General features: G+C 42.8%; 1 protein-coding gene across 9 annotated transcripts in view; it reads left to right on the top strand.

Moving 5' to 3' along the window:
* The window catches only part of nav2a (neuron navigator 2a), a 233,087-nt gene that overhangs the window by 126,431 nt on the left and 87,541 nt on the right, over positions 1-19,115 (top strand). Inside the window, exon 1 of one of the 9 annotated variants that reach the window (XM_012924624.5) lies at positions 9,433-9,704. The exons of the other annotated variants lie outside the window; for them this stretch is intronic. Coding sequence (XP_012780078.3) covers positions 9,654-9,704 — 51 coding nt within the window. The 5' untranslated portion in view covers positions 9,433-9,653. Of the gene's footprint in view, positions 1-9,432; positions 9,705-19,115 lie in introns of those variants that run through there. 9 annotated transcript variants of the gene reach the window in all.

The following is a 19,115-nucleotide window of genomic DNA, read 5'->3' as shown; positions in this document are numbered from 1 at the left end:
TAGTCACAAAGGATTCCAGTCATCCTAACATTCACTCCACTGTCATTTGGTGACATTCATTTTTCTTCCTCTGGTTATGTATAAATTAAAAGATGCTATGTCCAGAGCTTTGCAGCAGCTTTCATAGCAATTAATGCTTGTGAGGTGGGGTAAGAGCTTTTTCTCTGGAGGGTCCATTTTTTTCACCAGATTTCATCAATACAAATGGGTGAAAAATCATCTTTAGAGAGTCAGGAACAGATTTCAGTGCCCACAGAAGATGTCAATAGACTAGTCATAAGGGTGGGTTGAAGTTTGAGTCATTTCTCAACCATGAATACTTGCCCTTTTGCTTGTACTGTCTCTGTCATCTCTATGACTGCTGCTGCTTCTTTTTATTTGAGCATGAAGATCTCCTGAAATTCAAATCTAATTTCAAGGAAAAAAGCCCCTCCCATAACAGATCACATCATTGCTGACACCCCCCCCCCTCCCCCATCCTTTTTATAAATGGTTGGAAATATAGGAAAAAGCATAAGCAGAACCAGATGTGTTTGAATGGCAAACACCAAACACAGCATGCCCTGAACATAATGGGTACTAGCAGAGTATGCCAGTAGTTATCTGACGGATTAGTAAAGTGATACCAGAGTGTGTCCGTGGCTGTGCTCCTCCCATGCATCCAGCTTGGATGGCCCAGTTGGCACTAAACACACAAACATGTTGTGTACACCTGCAACAAAGAGTTAATCCATAGTGCAGCAGGAGGCAGAGGGAGACAGGCAGGCTGTATTTACAGGCAGAGAAGAGGATAGTCCTGGATAGTACTAAGGATAGTGCTTAGTCTGTGTGTGTGCTGTGTGTGAGTGGAGTCTGGCACAATCTGCTGAATCTGATGTGAAGGTGATAGTCTGGAAATGTGTGAATGGTATTTGAAGCTGTTTTCTGTGTGTGTGTGTGTGTGTGTGTGTGTGTGTGTGTGTGTGTGTGTGTGTGTGTGTGTGTGTGTGTGTGTGTGTGTACTGTCTTTCCCTCTAATGTGTGACATCATAAGAAATGACTGCTGTTCAGCTGTTGTGACCTTTAACTTTTTCCCATACTGTTATTCCTGAGCGCCTTGCCTTGAACAGATACTCTACTGCCCTCTGGTGTTTGAGTTTTCTCCTGCGCCTTCTTCCATCCGCAGACACCATGAATTGTGTGGGTGTGAATGTAGGTTATTCCTGTCATTGAAGGCATCTGTCATTGCTTCTCTTTTCATTATAAATGCCTCAGTTTTGACCCTGAGCACCTTCGCTCTCTACCTTCTTTGCCCCCCACCCCCATTCCCTCTTTTCCCTCTTTGTAATCTAATTGTTCATTATTGCCAGCTCATTAATTCTCAGCTACAGCTTTCAAAGGGTAAAGGTTCAAACCAAGAATTTTTGAAAGTCACACTGGCGGCAGGAGATCCTGAAAAATACATTTTGGTACAATGTGCAGCATACGTAGTCCTTTTATAAGGCATTAAAAACACATACTCACAAACACACATAGTCACACGCTCACTCACACAGAGAGATTTGTCTGTGTGCCAGTGTGATAAGGAGCTACTATCTTAATAAGCATCTCTCCAGATGCAGGCATAAGGCAGACTGTCTGTAAAGACTGGCTTTATTAGACTCATTACAAAAGCTCATTTCAGCCTGTGAGCTGAATCCCAATCACTTCAAAACACAGTGTGGAAACAAACAACGAACTACAATTAAGACAGGCCCTCATTTTATGGGGCTGGTAATAAAGAGCTTCGTTTAGATATTAAATCATCATGGTAACAGATACATTACTAACACAAGGCTCTGTTAATGTAATTCCTTCCATTCATAAAAATCTATAAATCCCAGAGATTATCATTTTCTCCAGTTTCAAAATTAAAATTGAGTCTGAGTCCATTGCATGACTGACAAACATATGTATCAAGTAACATGTGTGAAGCAATTTAATTACGTATACAAAGCTAATTAAATGACCTTTAAACGGGAGGTACTGACTGATGGTGATGAAAGTGTAGAGATTATATATGCAAGCACACACACACACACACACACATACACATATGTATATCATTTGACTAACAGTTGTTTGTTTTCCAGATATAAAGAGTTATGCTGTTCAGTTATGCTGTGTAAATGTTAGTTTGGAAGATTTTCAAGCTCTTTGATTCTAAAGAAGCAAAAATACTACACAGAGCTTTAAGCATGAAACAGGACAAGTGAAAGCAATCGAACAAATGCAGAAAATATTTAATAAAAGCATTATTGGCCTGTAAATGTCAGCATCAACCTTTAAAGCCCATTTCACTTGACCCCTCTCATACGCTGGGTCTCTCATCAGCATCCTGTGAAAGGCAGTAATGACTTTTTTATGGTGCTTACATCCAACCTAAGCCTTTTTAACACACAGCCCAGCAGGTGAGAGTGAAAGGCAGAAAACTGTCATCCTGCATTGGATTGCTAATGTCTTCCTGCCTGCCTGGAGCAGGTCAGATTGGGTGGGGGTGCTGGGTGACTATATTGCTTCTTTTTTATTACCATGACAAAAGGCCACACATACACATATGTCTCTACAGAAGGCACTGCAAGTGGAAGTTAAATTTTATGGATGTTTGAGTGACTCTTTGTTGTAGATTTCATTGTTCAAAAGGAATAACAGAGAATTCAACACACTGCAGGATTCAGACAATGAGTCCAGGAGAAAGGGCCATGTCTTGTTAGGTGTTGTGAGTGATCCTCATGAATTCAGGTTATACACTTTATCATTTTGTGGTTTCAGATGTCACTGTTGTCAGTCTGGAAACCGAGGTGGATTTCTTTAATTCCTGGCAGCTGACACGTTTGAGATAAGAGGTTTTCAACCAGTAGCCAATCACACATTTCATTATCACTGTGAGGGAGGAGGAAGCCAGTGCAAGCGCTGCATCGCCACCTGTGTGTGTCCTGTGTCAGACAACACAGAGGCGGTCATCCTGCAGATTTATCAGGTTGGGCTGAAACAACCCAGTAGCTGTGATACCAGCAGATGCTTTAGGCACAGACTGAAAATGGTCAGATATACTGAGACTGGGATGTATGGCTTTTATCTGAAATGAGGAGGCAGCTTGTCCTCCAATAGGTCCCTGAGCACCTTGTCAGTGTGAAATGGTGCAGAGATAAAGAACCGAGCAGTGTATGTGTTTAGGTTAAGTGCTGATTTCATTTATAATTTCATGAATATTAAATATTGTTTTATCTAAAAATGTTGCATGTGGGAGCTTTTCAGGCCTGGTTTACTTGTTAGAATAAATGTGCTCATGCTTATGTACTGTATGAGAGTAAGAAGTAGAACTGTTCAGGTAAAAATCAGGAACTAAATAATCAAAAAGTTGCATTTGACGTAGAGTGTGGGAAAATGACAGTCAAGACAGCAAGAAGCTGTAAAATCATCGAGCAGTTTTTGTTATCGATAAATGACCATGATGGTTTTGTGTTTTCTTTGCAGTATTTTTTCTCAAGCATATATGTGATCATGTGACAGTTGGCTACAGTTGTAATGACTTCATCTCTGCCTAATGCATCTCGATCAGATTCCACTTCCTGTGTGGTCGACCCCTGTCCTTCCTGTGTGAGGTCATGGCTGAGGACATAACCATATTAATTAAGACTGGGCATCTGCTTCTCCTGAGTCAACATCCTTCCATTGATCTCCCTCCAAGGTGCCCTCCTCACTTTGGTTTCTCTCCTTCTCTGCTTTCCTTGTGTTAGTTGTCACAAGGACCCCATTTGTGCAGACAAGCGGGTTATGGTGGGTGGCGCCGCGTGAGGAATCTGCACGGCAGAGTGCTCAGACTAACACAATCAGCTTCATGTCAGTCTGGAAGCAGCAGGCGACGTAGAAAACGAAGGTAGAGGTCAGCAGGGCTGAGCTCACCCTCCCCAGAGGATCGCACCAAGGGTCTTGCTGGACCGACACTCTGTTGGATAACTTTATGACATCCATAGAGCCAGCAGGGAGCCAATGACATATGATGGTCATGAAAGTTTGATGCGACGTGTTAGATTTAAACAGATGAACCGTACAAAGAAAAATTACATGTTCAAAGCTAGGAAAAATTGGAACTTTGATATAATATGAAGAGACGGCACAGAAATCCTGTTGAGTAGATTACATATACATATATATGTGGCCAAAAGTTACATATACTCATCATGGGCATGAAGATCATGGTATTTTGTGCTGGGTTTTTTTTTCCAGGCCAGGCATCTTCAATGATGTTTAAAAAAAAAACAAAAAACAAGAATTAGGCACAGAAGTTTGAATTTATTTTGAATTTTCTCTAATCCCCAGAGGGTCAAAGTGTTTTTGGTAATTGATTAGGTGTGTAAGCATGATTGTGAGGTGATTGTTTCAAATGAAATGTAAAAAATGGTAGTGTACATTAAATCTCCACAAGCTCTTTTTAATCCATGCTCCTCCCGCTCTACACTGTCGGTTAAGAAAAGCTTAGAATGAATGAACGAAGAAGGTTGCTAATAGGTTGCTTCTTTTTGCATTTAGAGCCTTATGTTTTCCCCTTCAGCTCTGACTCTTCTTTCACAATCTTCACTTCTGAGATCTGGTGTTATAGTAACGTTTGGTGCTGTTAAATGATCAAGCAAGTAGCAAACGGGAAGTTTAATGTTCTATCTAACGCACTTATTTGGAAGAGATAGTTACATTTTTGGCCAAATATTTAGATATGTATTGTATATACTGTATTTCCTAAATGTTAAGCATATCACCATCTGTCTGTATGGTTCTCAGCTGTGCTCTGGGTTTGATTGTTGAGTGTAAATAGACATAAAACAACTATGAAATATTGCCTGGCTTTCTGTAGACACTGCCTGCTTGAGAAAAGACGATAGCATGGATTTCTCCATCCAGCTTCAGGGAGTTTCTCATGCCGTTTTATTGCTCTGATTACAACCTGGCTAGAATCACAATGAAAGTATGTATGCGTTGTACTGTGTTTGTGTGTGTTGTACTGCATGTCTGGGCTTACTCAGTTGGACTGGTTTAGGCTTGCTGATAAATGCTGAATCCAGGAGCTGGGCTGTAAATCTGTCATTCAAGAAGCCTCTCCCAGATCCTTAACACATTAAGTACCGTAACTTTGAAGACACCAGCTTCACCTGCTCCGAAGCATGCATGAATAAACCAATCTATTTTACTTAAACAGTTAACCTCCCTTCAGGGATTACATATTATTTAAGAATATCAAATGACTTGTGAACAGTTTGTGCTTTTTTTGCTGGATTAGATAACCTTTTCCAGTCTGTGACTGGACTGGGCTGTCTGGTGTGTTTAGATGCTGTTTCATCAATAAGACATCACTAAGGTGGCCTCAGCTGGTAGCTGTGGTAGATGGGCCCAGATGGCATCCTTGGATCCAAACTGTTCTAATCAGGTTTGTAATGGGACACCAGACAACTGTAATAACATTTTCTTTGCTTTATACGAACAGAACAAACTGAAGGTGAGTTTAACATTATGTTGAGTGCAGCACTGTGCCCAGTTAATATGTTATAAATGTAATTTTCTTATGCTTGCGTCATACCCTTAAATTCAACAATTGAAAGTAGTAAATGTGTAAGATACTGTAGTTAATACTCATTTAAAGCTTAGCAGGTATTACATCTGTCTGCCTGTATGGTGTCTTACTGTGGGGAGACATGGTAAATGGACTGGTTCTTATATAGATTTTCTACTCAAGCACTCAGACCACTTCACACAACATGTCTCATTCATCCATTCCTATAAACACTTTTTTCTAGTGTTTTCTATTTATCATTCACGCTGTGATGAAATCATCAGAATGTGAATCATCATAGAGCAACATGTTCAGTGTCTTTCCCAAGGATAGTTTGACATGCAAGCCGGAGCAGCCAAGGTTCGAACCTTCTGATTAATAGATGACCTGCTCCACTTCCTGAGCTACAGCCACCCCAGCACACATTCATGCCATTTTCTGCCATCAAAGAGTTAATCTGTCCACATGACAGTGCTTTAAAAGCTGAATTTAGGTTAAAAAAATGTTTTTTTGAAAAAGACATTTTACTTCCTCAAGATACCTTTGCTTCTGATTATATTAAGGGCTTTGTTTTTGTAGCATAGGCAAGTGTCTCACTGACTTCACTTCTGAGATTTAATCTCCTTAACATTCCCAGGTGTCAAGTTGTCCACCACTCTTAGGTTGTAGTGTCCTATCTTACTCACTTATTTGCAGAAAAAGAAGTAGAAAAAATGAATGATGCGTGATTACCTAATTTTTGTACCTGCAATAACCTTTAGGTATTTAGTTTGTTTAGACACAAGACAATGTCAAAGCTATAGAGAGAGAAAGGATATAATCTGCCGTTATTTCCACAGCTGCCTCTCCAGTAAGTCCGTATGTCCCTCAATCCCTCCCACCCCCAAATCACCTCCATCCAGAACAGCACAGCCAGGCAGCAGGTCCATCCCACCCCTTCACCCCCATTATTATTGCAGTCTTCCTCCCCAGGCTTTGAGAACACAGAGGTTTGGGTCCCCCAAAACAAAGACCCTTCCATGATGGGGTTATCCCCATTGTCCCCGACACACTAAGGTTTATCTGGGACTGTGAAAGGACCATACTCAGCCCATTCACTGTGACTTCACTTAATGAGCTTGTTGAAGACTTGGACTAAAACAGTTAAACAGAAGCACTAAATGCTGACACATTCTCCGCTTGTAGAGCCAGAATATCATTAAATCAATGCCAGTTACGTGTAGTAGGAGACTGATGTTTCAGTGGTGTGGGAGGCTGTGTTGATTGGCTTTTCTTTTGTGGTGGTTATCACTTGAACTATAGCATAGAAAAGGCAGGATGCCTGCAGTGTTTTTGCCTGTTTAAAGAATAGGAACCATCTGATAATCAGCTAAAAAGCTACAAATACAACATGAACATTTTTAACATGTTGGTGCAGCTACTTGCTAAAGTACTGTCAGTGTGTGTCCATATCCCCTAAATTCAGTTCCTTTTCTTTCATGAACAACATAAAAACAATCAGCAACTTTCTAACAATTTGTTAGAGAAGCAACAATTCCAATTTTTTTTTTTCGATTTTCAGTTTTCTTTCTAAAATTGACAGCTTTTTCTGATACAAAATGTTATTTTCATAATAAAAGAAAGTATTAAAGTTGATAATTTCCCCCAAACTGCAGTCTATTACAGGTTCTTCTGTCACTGAAATACTGAAAACAAAGTGCTCTGCTACTATTATTTTCATTGATAAATAATCAAATGAAAATGAGCCGTTGTACACCCACCTTTACCTGACATATTTGAACTTACCAAAGAAAATCTGCTACAAGTTATTAACGTAATTTTCGGTAGCTTCAGAAGACAGGACATAGACTCTGTTAAATTTTTCATTCACCTCTATAATTTTCCTCCTAAGTGCTTTGACCCTAGGTTGACTCTGGATTCAAGATAGCTTTAGCATTAGCCATTTTGCCTTTGTTAGCTAACCCATTAAGCTGGACGAGGGGCTATAGATAGCTATCCTTATAGAAATACATGTATCTCGAGCCTTTTACTTCTATAGTAATGGCATCATTGTGCTGCAGGCTGACTTTTGGTTTGTGAAGTCACAGTTTTAATGGCTGTTAGTATACATATTTCTGCCTTCAAATGGTAAATTAGCATGCTCCATCCATCCATTTGCTTCCGCTTGTCCTTTTCAGGGTCGCGGGGGGTGCTGGAGCCTATCCCAGCTGTCATAGGGCGAGAGGTGGGGTACACCCTGGACAGGTCGCCAGTCTGTCGCAGGGCCAACACACAGGGACAGACAACCATTCGCACTCACATTCACTCCTAAACCTATCCCCACAAGCTGCATGTCTTTGGACGGTGGGAGGAAGCCGGAGTACCCGGAGGGAACCCACGCAAACACGGGGAGAACATGCAAACTCCACACAGAAAGACCCTGGCCTGATGTTGGAATTGAACTCAGGACCTTCTTGCTGTGCGGCAACAGTGCTAACCACCGTGCCACTGTGCTGCCTTCATTGCATACTAACGCACTAAAATAAGATCATTAACTTTGTGATTTGAATAACATATTGATATTTAACTCAGTCTTTAGCTACCCTCGGTTTTATTGTCATGATTTTTCAGTTGTTGTTTTTCTTTTTTCTTTATGCAAAACACTTGTGATGGGTGTCACTATCACTAGCAAGGAACAAACACAATTACAGGGTCAAGTCAAAACTTGAATCTCAATCATGTACAGAGTAATTATTTTAACTGAAAGCCACTGACAGTTGATTGTGTTGACTTCAAGTTTACGGCGCTTTTGAGCTCTGAATATGAAAACATAAAATGCACATTTCCTCTCAGTCACCGAGTAGAAAACCTGCCTTGGACGGCTGTAAGCTGCATCTCTGTTCTTTTTTGGCAGTATAAAATGCCGTTGAAAAGCAAACCCTTTCTTTCATTACTTTCTACTGTCTTCATGGTTTCAGTGTTATTGTTGTTTCATAAAGCTTAAAGCATTTTGTTCCGCCTGCTGGAAGCGATCAGGCATCCCCCTACTGTGGGAACTTTCTGTAAATCTTGGGCCTTTCCCAAAATTCAAATTCAGCTTGTAATTTGTGGTCGGTGGTTGCGGCGTGTGTGCACAGGGGGTTGGAACGCGCTCAAACGCAGGGCATCCTGTACTGTGGACTCTTACATACACACTCACACATACATAAATGCTTAGGTTATGAACCCACTGTACGCATGCACATAAATAAACACATGCAGCTGCTGCAGTATGTTGCGGGTGACGGCTGATCAGAGAGCGGACTGTTCCTTCTATGGTTGGGAAAAATAAAACTTGGCTTTAAAAAAAAAAAAAATTTAACAGGCAGCAGAGGAGCCGGTTAAAGAAATAATAAATAGAAAACTTACGGTTAGCATTGAGCTTTACGTGGTTTGGACTTTGGCTCTGCACTTCTCACTATTTATTCTCTCCACTGCTATCAAGGGAGCACCGATCATCCCTTTTTTGTCTTTTGTGCTCACTTTTTTGTCATGTATGGGGTAGACTGTCGGGGGAGGGGTGGTAGAAAGGTTAAGAGGCCTGTCCCTTTCTCTTGCTGTCCCCTCCCCATATGACCAATAGTCCATTGAAGAGGAATAGCACAATGTGTTGCTGTGGGCCAAGCATGAGGGGGAATCCTCTCCTGCTTCTTCTCCACCGCGTTTGGTTTGGCTGCCTCTCAGAGCGGCAGCAGAAGCCGCGGAGCGCCTCTTGCCTTTCACCTCCTGCCTTTATTTTTCCCTCCTCCTATGTCCCAGAGTGGGTGGAGAGAAACTGGAGGGACTGAGCTCCTTCCCCCCCTCCCAGGCATACAGAGACCTGCTGGGGCTCCAGCAAGCAGTAGCTCTTCTGTTCTCCCTGGATCTCCAACGGTGCACCCAGTCGGGATTCAAACTTGCAATTGGATTCTTTTTTAATTTGTGGATTTTTCTATATTTTGCTCCAGCTCTGCTCAGTGCAGGTTGTTCTAGACCTGCTACAAATGGCTTATATTTTGGTTTGGCTGGGCAAGCAACAGTCTTCCTCAGTGTGAGGCAGGTGTCTCTGAGGAAGGAAACTGCACGACGTAACATGAGTGTGATGTTTTGCCGCTGGGAGCAGAACAATTTCACCATGAAACTGGTAGGGTGAACACTTCCAGATCATGACAAAGGTCAACCACCCATATGAAATCAGAAAACCATGCATTTCAGTTCTTGACTGTGCATATAGAAAAGTATGTAGGCTTCTCTCTGTTGTTGACAGCTCTTTCTATTCACGTCCTTCCCTGAAGCTGTAACATCAGAACATTTTTTTCTTCACTTTGTGTTTATGTGTCAGTAAAAGTGCTTGTCTCATCAGTCCAAAACCTTACCGCAGCTACAGTGTTAGCTGTAGTGGATTAGTGGCGGTCGTTTTAATATCAGAAGAAAATGCTGAAGGCATGCATCTTGATTTCCCCTCACCTGATACTAGCTTCACTTTGATGTCTGCATGGAAAGTTAAAACAGGCTTATCTAAGGCTTTAAACTGAGTTGTGTAGCACATTTGTGTGCGTGCGTGCGTGCGTGCGTGCGTGTGTGTGTGTGTGTGTGTGTGTGTGTGTGTGTGTGTGTGTGTGTGTGTTCCCCTTTATAGCATTTAAGGGGGGGAAAAAATCAGGTTTGCTTGCGGCTTTGTTGCCTACTGTTTGGTGTCATATAAGTATGATGGCACAGAGATGGTAAAAATTCAACAGCATCTGGGACAGTGAGATAAAACACAGGTCCGGTCAGGTGCAGGTGGGTCCTGTGGTGCAAACAAATGGGGGGGGGGGGTCTGTGTAATGACTGATGTATATGATAAAAGTAGGAAGCAGCAGATTTAATAAAAGTCTGTTAGGATAATAGGCATCCTGTTGAGTTTACACGTAACGACGGAAGCGGACAGAACACACTCTTTTTCTTTTCTCTGTCTTTCTCCACATCTCTCTCTTTTTCAGCCTTGTTCCTTATCTGGATCTCCTGTGAGCCCAGAGAGGAAGGGGAGATGGAAGCAGAGGAGGTTATTGCCAAAGCCTTGAGATGAGCTGATAAGAGGGCTAGCTTAATTACACACTGCTAACCTCCACACAACTCAAATGAGGAGGGGGATTGTGTGTTTTCCATGTGCCTTTGTGAAATAGAGTGGGGCTGACAAAGGCACGCACAGCCCAACATGTGCACACACTTAGAGAAATTAAAATGACCTTTCTTTTTATTATGAAGTATAGTCGATGTCCATAGTTCTCTCTGTTATAGAACAGGTCTATTGATTATTTGATTGTCAAGATTCTTTTGTCGATGTGTGACCCATGCAGCATAAATCAAAATGCGAGAATGATGTGCTTAATACTGATCCTGAGTCATGCCAGCATATGCAGAGGAGTAAAACCATGTTTTTGTTTTCAGTTACGCAAATAGTTGTGATGTTCTACACCGTCAAGGCTATACCCATGCATGACAAACTCAAGCTCTCAATAGCACACCGCACCCACGGCATGCCGTACCTACCCCTTCTTAAATTATTCTTCTCTGAAAATTCATATAAGTAAACTCAAAGCACATCTGTTTTTTCCTTTTAAAAACTGATGTACTTAGTTGCATTTGATAAAGTCAAGTGGCTGATCCTAAGAAATCACAGGTACATGGCATGCACTGTAACCATAATGCACCCAAACATTTGGTTGAATAGAAGGATGTGAAAGCAGCAGCAATCTTTGGCCAATTTTGAACTGAAAAAGCTGTGGAATTTAACATCAGACTCAAAGGTATAAAGATTGAAGGTTGAATATACATTATACAGGGCTTAAAAAGTAATCGTATGGTGGATAAGTGCTTTTCCAAATGCAGGAGAGTTAAAACAACAGCAGTGGTATTGTAGAGTTCTGGAGCTCACACCTCAGATGCTGCATATATCTGCTGATTTTCAAGGACCACGATGAAGCTGTTTCGCTCTAACATCACTACCAAAATTGCCTTTATAACAGCTGCTGTGCCCTCATGTGCATCAGGCTGCATGTCTCAAAATTGATGTTGATTACATGTTGCGTAGCAGACACTGCTGTGCCGTCTCAGCCGTGCACGACTTTGGGGAATTTTGACGTACTCATGATTCACTTCTCTCTCATATGCTGGAAGAACCTTTCTGTACATTCACAGATCTCGCTGCTGGATGCAAATGCTCTTTTCTTTTTATCGATTACTTGATGATGTTTTTCAGCCCGTGGTCTTCAGATCACTTTTGACAAGTACAGGTGCCAGCACATACTCACTCCGTCTCTTGGCCCTGTTTCCTATCTTCTTAACAGCACAGCTCTGGCCAAGTCGTTTGTCTACATGTGCCTAGTATGGCCTCCATGCCTCACAAAGCCACATGTCTTTCATGTGCCAAACAGAGAGTAAGCAAAGGCACGAGGGCTTATTTAAAGCTGGCCTGGTTCAGTTTTCTGTGGGTTAAAGCCACTTGAGAGGACAGTGTGAGTACACTGGCATGGAGTGGATCGCTGCCAAGGGCCTTACAGACCATGAACTAACCATAGTGTATCCTGCTCATGACACCAAAGGAAAAGCTGCAGCCACAGATACACTTTTAATGAAGAGGAGAGAAAAAGAAAGCAGCACAAATGCCTTTGTGCTGTTTTTGTTTGTTTTTGGTTTGGTGGGATTACTGTATGAAGAACATGCACCTCGTACTCCGTCTTTAAAACGTTTATGTTTGGTTTGTCAGGACGGATGATGGGAAAGACACCCAGTAAACTTTTTCCACTGTAGCAAAGGAATGTTTAGACATTTAGAAGGCTTGTGTTTGAATGGCTTGTGTTTGGAAAGGGGAAAACTTACTGCTATTTCCAGGTAATTTCAGGTGTTTTTCATAGTATGGTCACTGCAACCTGTCTGGTATATAAGAATAATTATTTTAAAAAGAAGAAATAAGATAAAGATAAATACATATAAAACTATTTGTATTATTAGTATTATATACCTTTTTCTTGATTTTTTTTCTTGAATTGCTTCCCTGACTTAAGCTTGCATTCGCCTCTAGTTTTGTAGTTATAGTACATCATAAAGTGTTGCTATGGAAAGTCTGTTTGACCACCCACTGGTCAAGCACAGAAAATTTCAGTGTTAGAGCGCAGGGCATGGCACAGCAGCTGGTAGAGCAGACTGTTGTCATTTCTGTCAGACCAGGACACCTTTGTGATGCTTGTTTTCTCAGAAGCCATCTGTTTGTGTCTGCTAGTGCTCACTGAGAGCTGTGCAGAGAATTCCCTTTGCCCAGTGCTGTGTTTCTGTTTTTTTTTAAGACGAGCAAGTTTCCTGCATTCACAGTGAATGTTGTTGAGACTGTGTCAGAAGTGACAGAAAAATATACCACTGTTGGGTAAGTAGGATGCCCCTATGTACCACTCCCACCCCTCACTTCTTGATTGCTGTGTAAGTGACTCAGTCCATCCATCATCTCCCACCAGCCATCTGCTAGCCAGCCCAGAATGGGTCAGAGGGGATGTGTTGCCACATGTCACCCTCAGCCTGCAGCAGCACGGAGGGATGCTGAGGAAAGAGAAATCTTAAATGCATGTATTCATCCATGTTATATCACTAGAGCATAATTCAGCTGCCACAGGCCAAGAGGTGGGGTACACCCTGGACAGGTCGTCTGTCTTTTGCAGGTCTAACACAGAGAGACAGACGACCATTCTCACTCACATTCACACCTATGGGCAATTTAGAATACTAAGTTAACCTAACCCCAGATGTATTTGGAAGAAGAATTAGCCAGATGGATGTGGATTCAAGTCCGCGACCTTCTTGCTGTGAGGCAATAGTGCTAACCACCACGCCACCGTGCTGTCCCACAAAAAGTCTTTAATGTTAGAGAAAACTGGAGGATGTATTTGTCTTTATTTATTTTAATACGATTTAGAAGTCATCAGATTAAAAGCCCGTAGAAGGCAGCACATTGCAGTGCAGATATGTGTTTTCTTAAGCAAAGCATGGAGAGTTTCTTTAGTGAAGCTGCTCTGAGACCCACACTTGAAGTTTGTATTTGTTTTAGTGACATTGTAAGGTGTGAGGTCCCTTTGTGAATGTGAAGCAGCACACTGCTGATGACATAAGATGATGGCTGGATTTGGGAAGTAGCACAGCCCACCCCTGACACCTGAGACCAATCGTATTTTTGTGTTTGTATTTGAGTGTGTGCGTGCGTGCGTGTGTGTGCGCGCCTGCTGTAAAGTACAGCACCAGGTGTGCATGAAGGTCACTAAAGTGTCCTGTCATTAAGTGTGAGGAGCAAAGACATCCATCATATTTATATAATCTGTCTTCGACACAGGGAGCAACGGTGTGCTGTGAAGCACCACGAACAGTAGGAAACTTCAGAATCAGATTTCTTTCTCATTGCCTGAATCAGCAACAGTTATGTTCCCCTAGTACAACAGAAGACACGGCTTAATTGAAGAACTGTTACATGCAGGTTGGGCCACCGATAATGTAGGTAACTTATGTAGGGAAAGCCTGACAGTTAACGGTCTTTCACGCTGGAGTTTTGGGTTTTTGTCTTGTTTGTCTTTTCCAAACACAGCAATCCTCCCTAACACAGTTCTCAAGTATTAAACATAAAAGGTTCCGTTTCTAAGTTAGTTTTCTTTTGACAGTCTCTCCACTCGTAGCAGAAGAAGGAACTGAGTCAAGGTGTCTGACTCAGTGAATGACAGACAGTGAGGGAGGGAGGGAGAGAGGGAGAGGGAGAGGAAGATTAAAAGAGTGTCAGACTGTCTGAGACGTCACTATGAAGCTGACTAAAACACGGTGAGATAAGAGAGAAGTACATTTATGGAGGAATAAAGCATGCCCCTTTCCTACAAGCAAGCCAGACAGACGTTGTCACAGAGATGTGTATGTGAGGGGGGGCACACAGCATGACCACTTATCTGTTCCAGTGCGCACGAAGTGCTCTTATCTTTTGGTCTTTTTGAAGCTAAAGGATTTTCAAAATCTGAAGTTATCTTCACCCAGATATTCGTGTTTATCGACCTGTGGCCCCACATGGCGGGGTACAGCGGGCTCAGGGTGCCAGCCAGAAGCTACAGCCGCTTCTCCTGTGAAGCCTACAAAGTGGTAAGAAACCAGGGAGTACTTGTGTCAGGGGTGTTATGAAAGCTTTTTTTAAATACTTATCTACCTTTTGGTGAAGATAAAACAACATAAGAAATGATAGAGAGTATGCATTTACTTCAGGATTTAAGAAGGCAGACTGGGGAGAGAGTGCAAGAGGAAAGGTCAGCTTGAAATAGACATGTCAGGGGTAGAAACTGATCTCCAGGAACAGCATGGAATTATAATAGATTCCTCCTTACCGAAATGGGTATGCTACGAGTTTAATAAATGAATGGAGTCTCAGTGCTGGGATTTAGTTTTGCCTTATAAACCCCTAAATAGTCGCAGGAAGAGGCCTTCAACTTAGGTTGGTCTGTGTTTGACGAGGTAGATTTCTTTTGAAAAGGTAGAAGAAAGCATTGTTATCAGAGCATGTCTTTTGTAGACTCAGCACTCAGGGCCATTACCTGAATTATAACAAGAGCTGTTTAAGTCCTGGCTCCCTATGAAAGCTTTTTGTGAGAGATAGCACTTTATGGCAGCTTTGGTCCTGCTGCGTTCTCCTTAAAGTTCTTGCTCATGTTGGTAGATTAGTTCATAATGGCGTGTTAAGCACAGCGCTTTTTAGGTTGCTTACTGAACCCTGAAAGTAATAAGGGTAATAGTCCTGAAGTTATCAACATAATTGTTGCTGCGCCATCGACGTATGTGAGAACTGTGCTTCGAAGGACAGACCTCAGGTGTTGTGGTTTAATGCCGTGTGAAAATGTGAGAAATATTGCGGCTGGTTTGTGATTTTTACACTTGAACTTCAGTGGAAAGACTAAATGGTCCTCGACAAGTGGAGAAAATTAACACACCTCTCGGTTATGAAACAATTCGAAAACCTTTGCAGTTGGAAAAAAAAGGAAACGCATCATTATCACCAAACTAAAAATATACAAATCCAAAATGCCAAGAAAACATTTTGAGCATATTGCTGAACACATGTGGTAAAATTAGACGCTTCTGTTTTTGGAATGCGCAAATTAAACAAAAAGTACTGACAGTTTTTTAGTGTGTGTGTAGGGGAAGCCTGATAGCTGTGTGGTTATTTTAGTATGTTTACTGTAATTCCATTAACTCTAATATAACAATAATTTGGTATAGAATTTTATTGATGATTGTCCATTGCTAGCTAAAATTTCCCACTGTCCTTAAACATGCAAACACTAGAAACAAAGTTACGCTGCAATAGGCCCAGGCTACTGACAGCTTCCCATGATGCACTGAGTGTTTCTTATTCTTCTCTCTGCATTTATACATTTATCCATCACTTGCAGATGTCTGCCCCTTCCTGAGGCTGGTTCTGATGGAGAGTTTCTTGTTAAAAGGGAGTTTTTCCTTTCCACTCTTGCCAAGTGCTTGCTCAGATCAGAGGTGTTGTCTGATTGTTATGTTTTCTCTGTATTATTGTAGGGTCTTCACATTACAGTATGTGTGGTAAAGTGTGCTGAGGCGGCTGCTGTTGTAATTTGGTGCTATATAAATAATACTGAATTCAATTCAATTGAATATGATCAAAAAAACGGTTGATAACCAAGTTTTAGGTACTTAAAAAAGTCACTTGCAGCAGAGTGAGGACAAGCATCAGATTAGATAGAGTGCAGTGTTTACTTTAGTGAACAAGTTATCATTTCTCAAGTGAGTGAGTGCAAACAACAGAGATAAAAGAGCAAAAGAAATAAAAAGTGTTTGCTCCAGCTGCGTGAGAGTTTGAAATAAGCAAACATGCCCGCAGGAAGTACACAAACACATCAGTCTGTCTCCTCCTTCTGTCCTCAGCCGAGTGACATTTGCCAAACTTATGCATCTGAACTATTCAGTTTTCAGAAAGTGCCCTTCAAATTGAGGGCACACTTCCCAGTGTGAGGCTCTGGCTGCCCTCAACTTCTATTTGACAGGGCCAACCGAGCACTGCAGGGATGGCCTGTGTGCGTCATGCCCTTCTGTAGGCATCCCACACCAGCTTGGTGACTCAGCAAGCTGAGGCAGCAGGGATGCTGGATGTGAAGCAGATCTGTGCGTTTCTGTAAGACAAAAAAAAAGGAAAGATGCAGCAGTCTGAATGACTCATCAATGTTTGTTAGAGGCTTTGAAGAACTGATGCTTTTCCAATTTTAAGCCTTAAAGGGAACATTATTATTATGTGAGCACGATGATGCAGTTAGGTCCAGGCTTTCATGGCTCACTGTTGAAAGAATCTTTTGACTAAATGGCAAGCGATGAAGAGAAAATCTACTGTAGACTCCATACAATCGCACACTGATACCAGACTGACTGTATAATGGCAGCATTTATGTCAGGTTTCAGTGTTGGTGTGCTTGAAATGCTTTCAGTGTTGCAGCAGAAAACAAATAACTGAAGTGAGATAACTTAATCTTATTGAGTCTAATTAAAACAAATATTGACAAAGTTTAACCAAGTTGAAAAAGGTGATAAATAACAGTTTGTTATTCCAATACTCAGAATGTCACAAAATGTTAGAAATTGCAATAATATCTAGAATGAAGTATCATGATAATATCGTAACATGGGGCGTCTGGTGATTACCACTTCTTTTTTTTTTTTTTTTTTTTTTTTTTTCTTTAAATGACATCAGAAACAGCAGTATGCGACATTACGTGATGGCAGAGCTTCAGTTCATCCTTTGTCATTTTTTTTTTTTTTTTTTTTTTTTTTTTTAATAAATAGGACAGGGGGAATGAATGAGAGAGAGAGGGGGAGAGAAAGAAAGAAAACCCAAGGGGAGAAGAGACGGTGAGAAGGGGGGGGAAGAGAGACAAAAAAAAAAAAAAAAACTCCTGGGTCACCTGTATGGAGAAAAAACAAACAAACAAACAAACAGAGGAGACAGCAAACAACAAAGAGCAACATAATAATAGAGAAAACAAAGCACCATCACAATAAACTAGCTAGTCATAGATATCAGTATTTACTAAGTAATAAACGATATTGTGCAGCACGCAAGATAGACAGCGCACAGTGTGCTTTGAGGCAGCAGCCAAGAAAGCTTTAGTCCGCGTCTGTGAATACCCATGTGTGCATACCTGTGTGGATCAGCATGCTTGCATTCCAAAGGTTTCTCCATGTAATGATCTGCTAGGGAGTGTGGGGGGGCCACAGCCCCGTCCTCCAGGGTGTGAAGCGGGTATGGAGGAGATCAAAACTCCAGACATCCAGAGGACCCCAGAACACAAGAGACCATGGAAGACCAACAGAGGGGCAGCCGCGCCACTGTTCCAGTAAGAGCTGAGGAGAGTCCCAGATGAGGGCTCACTCAGCAGCCGCGGAGCAGAAGCCAGGGGGGGTTGCAGTGACGCGCCCGTGAGCTCCGCCGGCCCCCAGCTGCGCCTGAGTGACCGAGCCCTAGGCCGAGAGGCCGGGGGCACCCCACCTCCAAAGGGGCCCGAGCGAGCCCCAGGCCCCAGGCCCCGACAAGCGGCCGCCAAGGAGTGAGCCGGTGTGTACCCGGACGCCCACCCCCAGACACAAAGAACCACCAACACACCGACACCTGAGGGAGTCCGCCACCGGCAGGGGAAGTGGTGGTGGGTGGAGATAGGCCTCCAAACCTTGGAGGGCCTGAGGTGTCCCCAGAGAGGTGGCGTCTGATACCCAACCTGACATATAGACACAGACATACAGGCACACACAGACACAAACATCCATTCCCACCCTCATGCTCTCATATGCACTCACTCCACACTCAACCAACGTGGAGACAGACATAAAGAGACGCTGTACACACAATCACACTCCCCAAGCGTACTCTACAAACCGGGTCTAGGTACCCTTGCCCCTGGAGGGGGGAATTGCACCCAGACCCAGGTGGTGTTACCCTTTTCCCTGCGGTGGGGAGAGGCAGACCACCCCGACTCCGCAGCAGCAGGGAGGCCCCACACCCCAGACCGCAGTCGGACGGCCAACTCCTCCTACTAGCCCCCCCGCTCCAGCAGGCCGCAGAGAATGGGGGTGGGAGAAGACTCCAAACCTCCCTCCACCCGCTCATTGTAGTGTTGATGCATATGTGTTCTAAGGTGCAATTAAAACCCAGGAGGGCATGGAGCTACCTGCCAAGGAGCAGCAGGTAAGCGCATGGTCCCTCCTGCTAGCCCTCAATGACTAAGTGTATTTAAAATTGAGAGGTGGGCAACGACGTCAGGGGTGAGGTATACACCCTGATGGTGATTTGGACTCCGTGATTGTGCCCACCCCCAAGATCCTATATGTATGTGTAATGAGAGTGTGAATAATGTGAATGTCTAAGTTGTGGGATAAAATTGAGGCTGAGGCAGCCAGAAGGGGACAGGGGGGGGGGGTAGCCTCCTCTGCACCCTGGTGACATACCCCCACTCCAAGGCCCTGCATGTGTGGGTGGTTGTGGAGGAGCGGG

The sequence above is a fragment of the Maylandia zebra genome, linkage group LG1 (assembly GCF_041146795.1).
Source record: "Maylandia zebra isolate NMK-2024a linkage group LG1, Mzebra_GT3a, whole genome shotgun sequence".
Lineage (NCBI taxonomy): Eukaryota > Metazoa > Chordata > Actinopteri > Cichliformes > Cichlidae > Maylandia > Maylandia zebra.
Note: the sequence above shows the minus strand (reverse complement) of the source record. Positions and strands in the feature narration are given on the sequence as shown.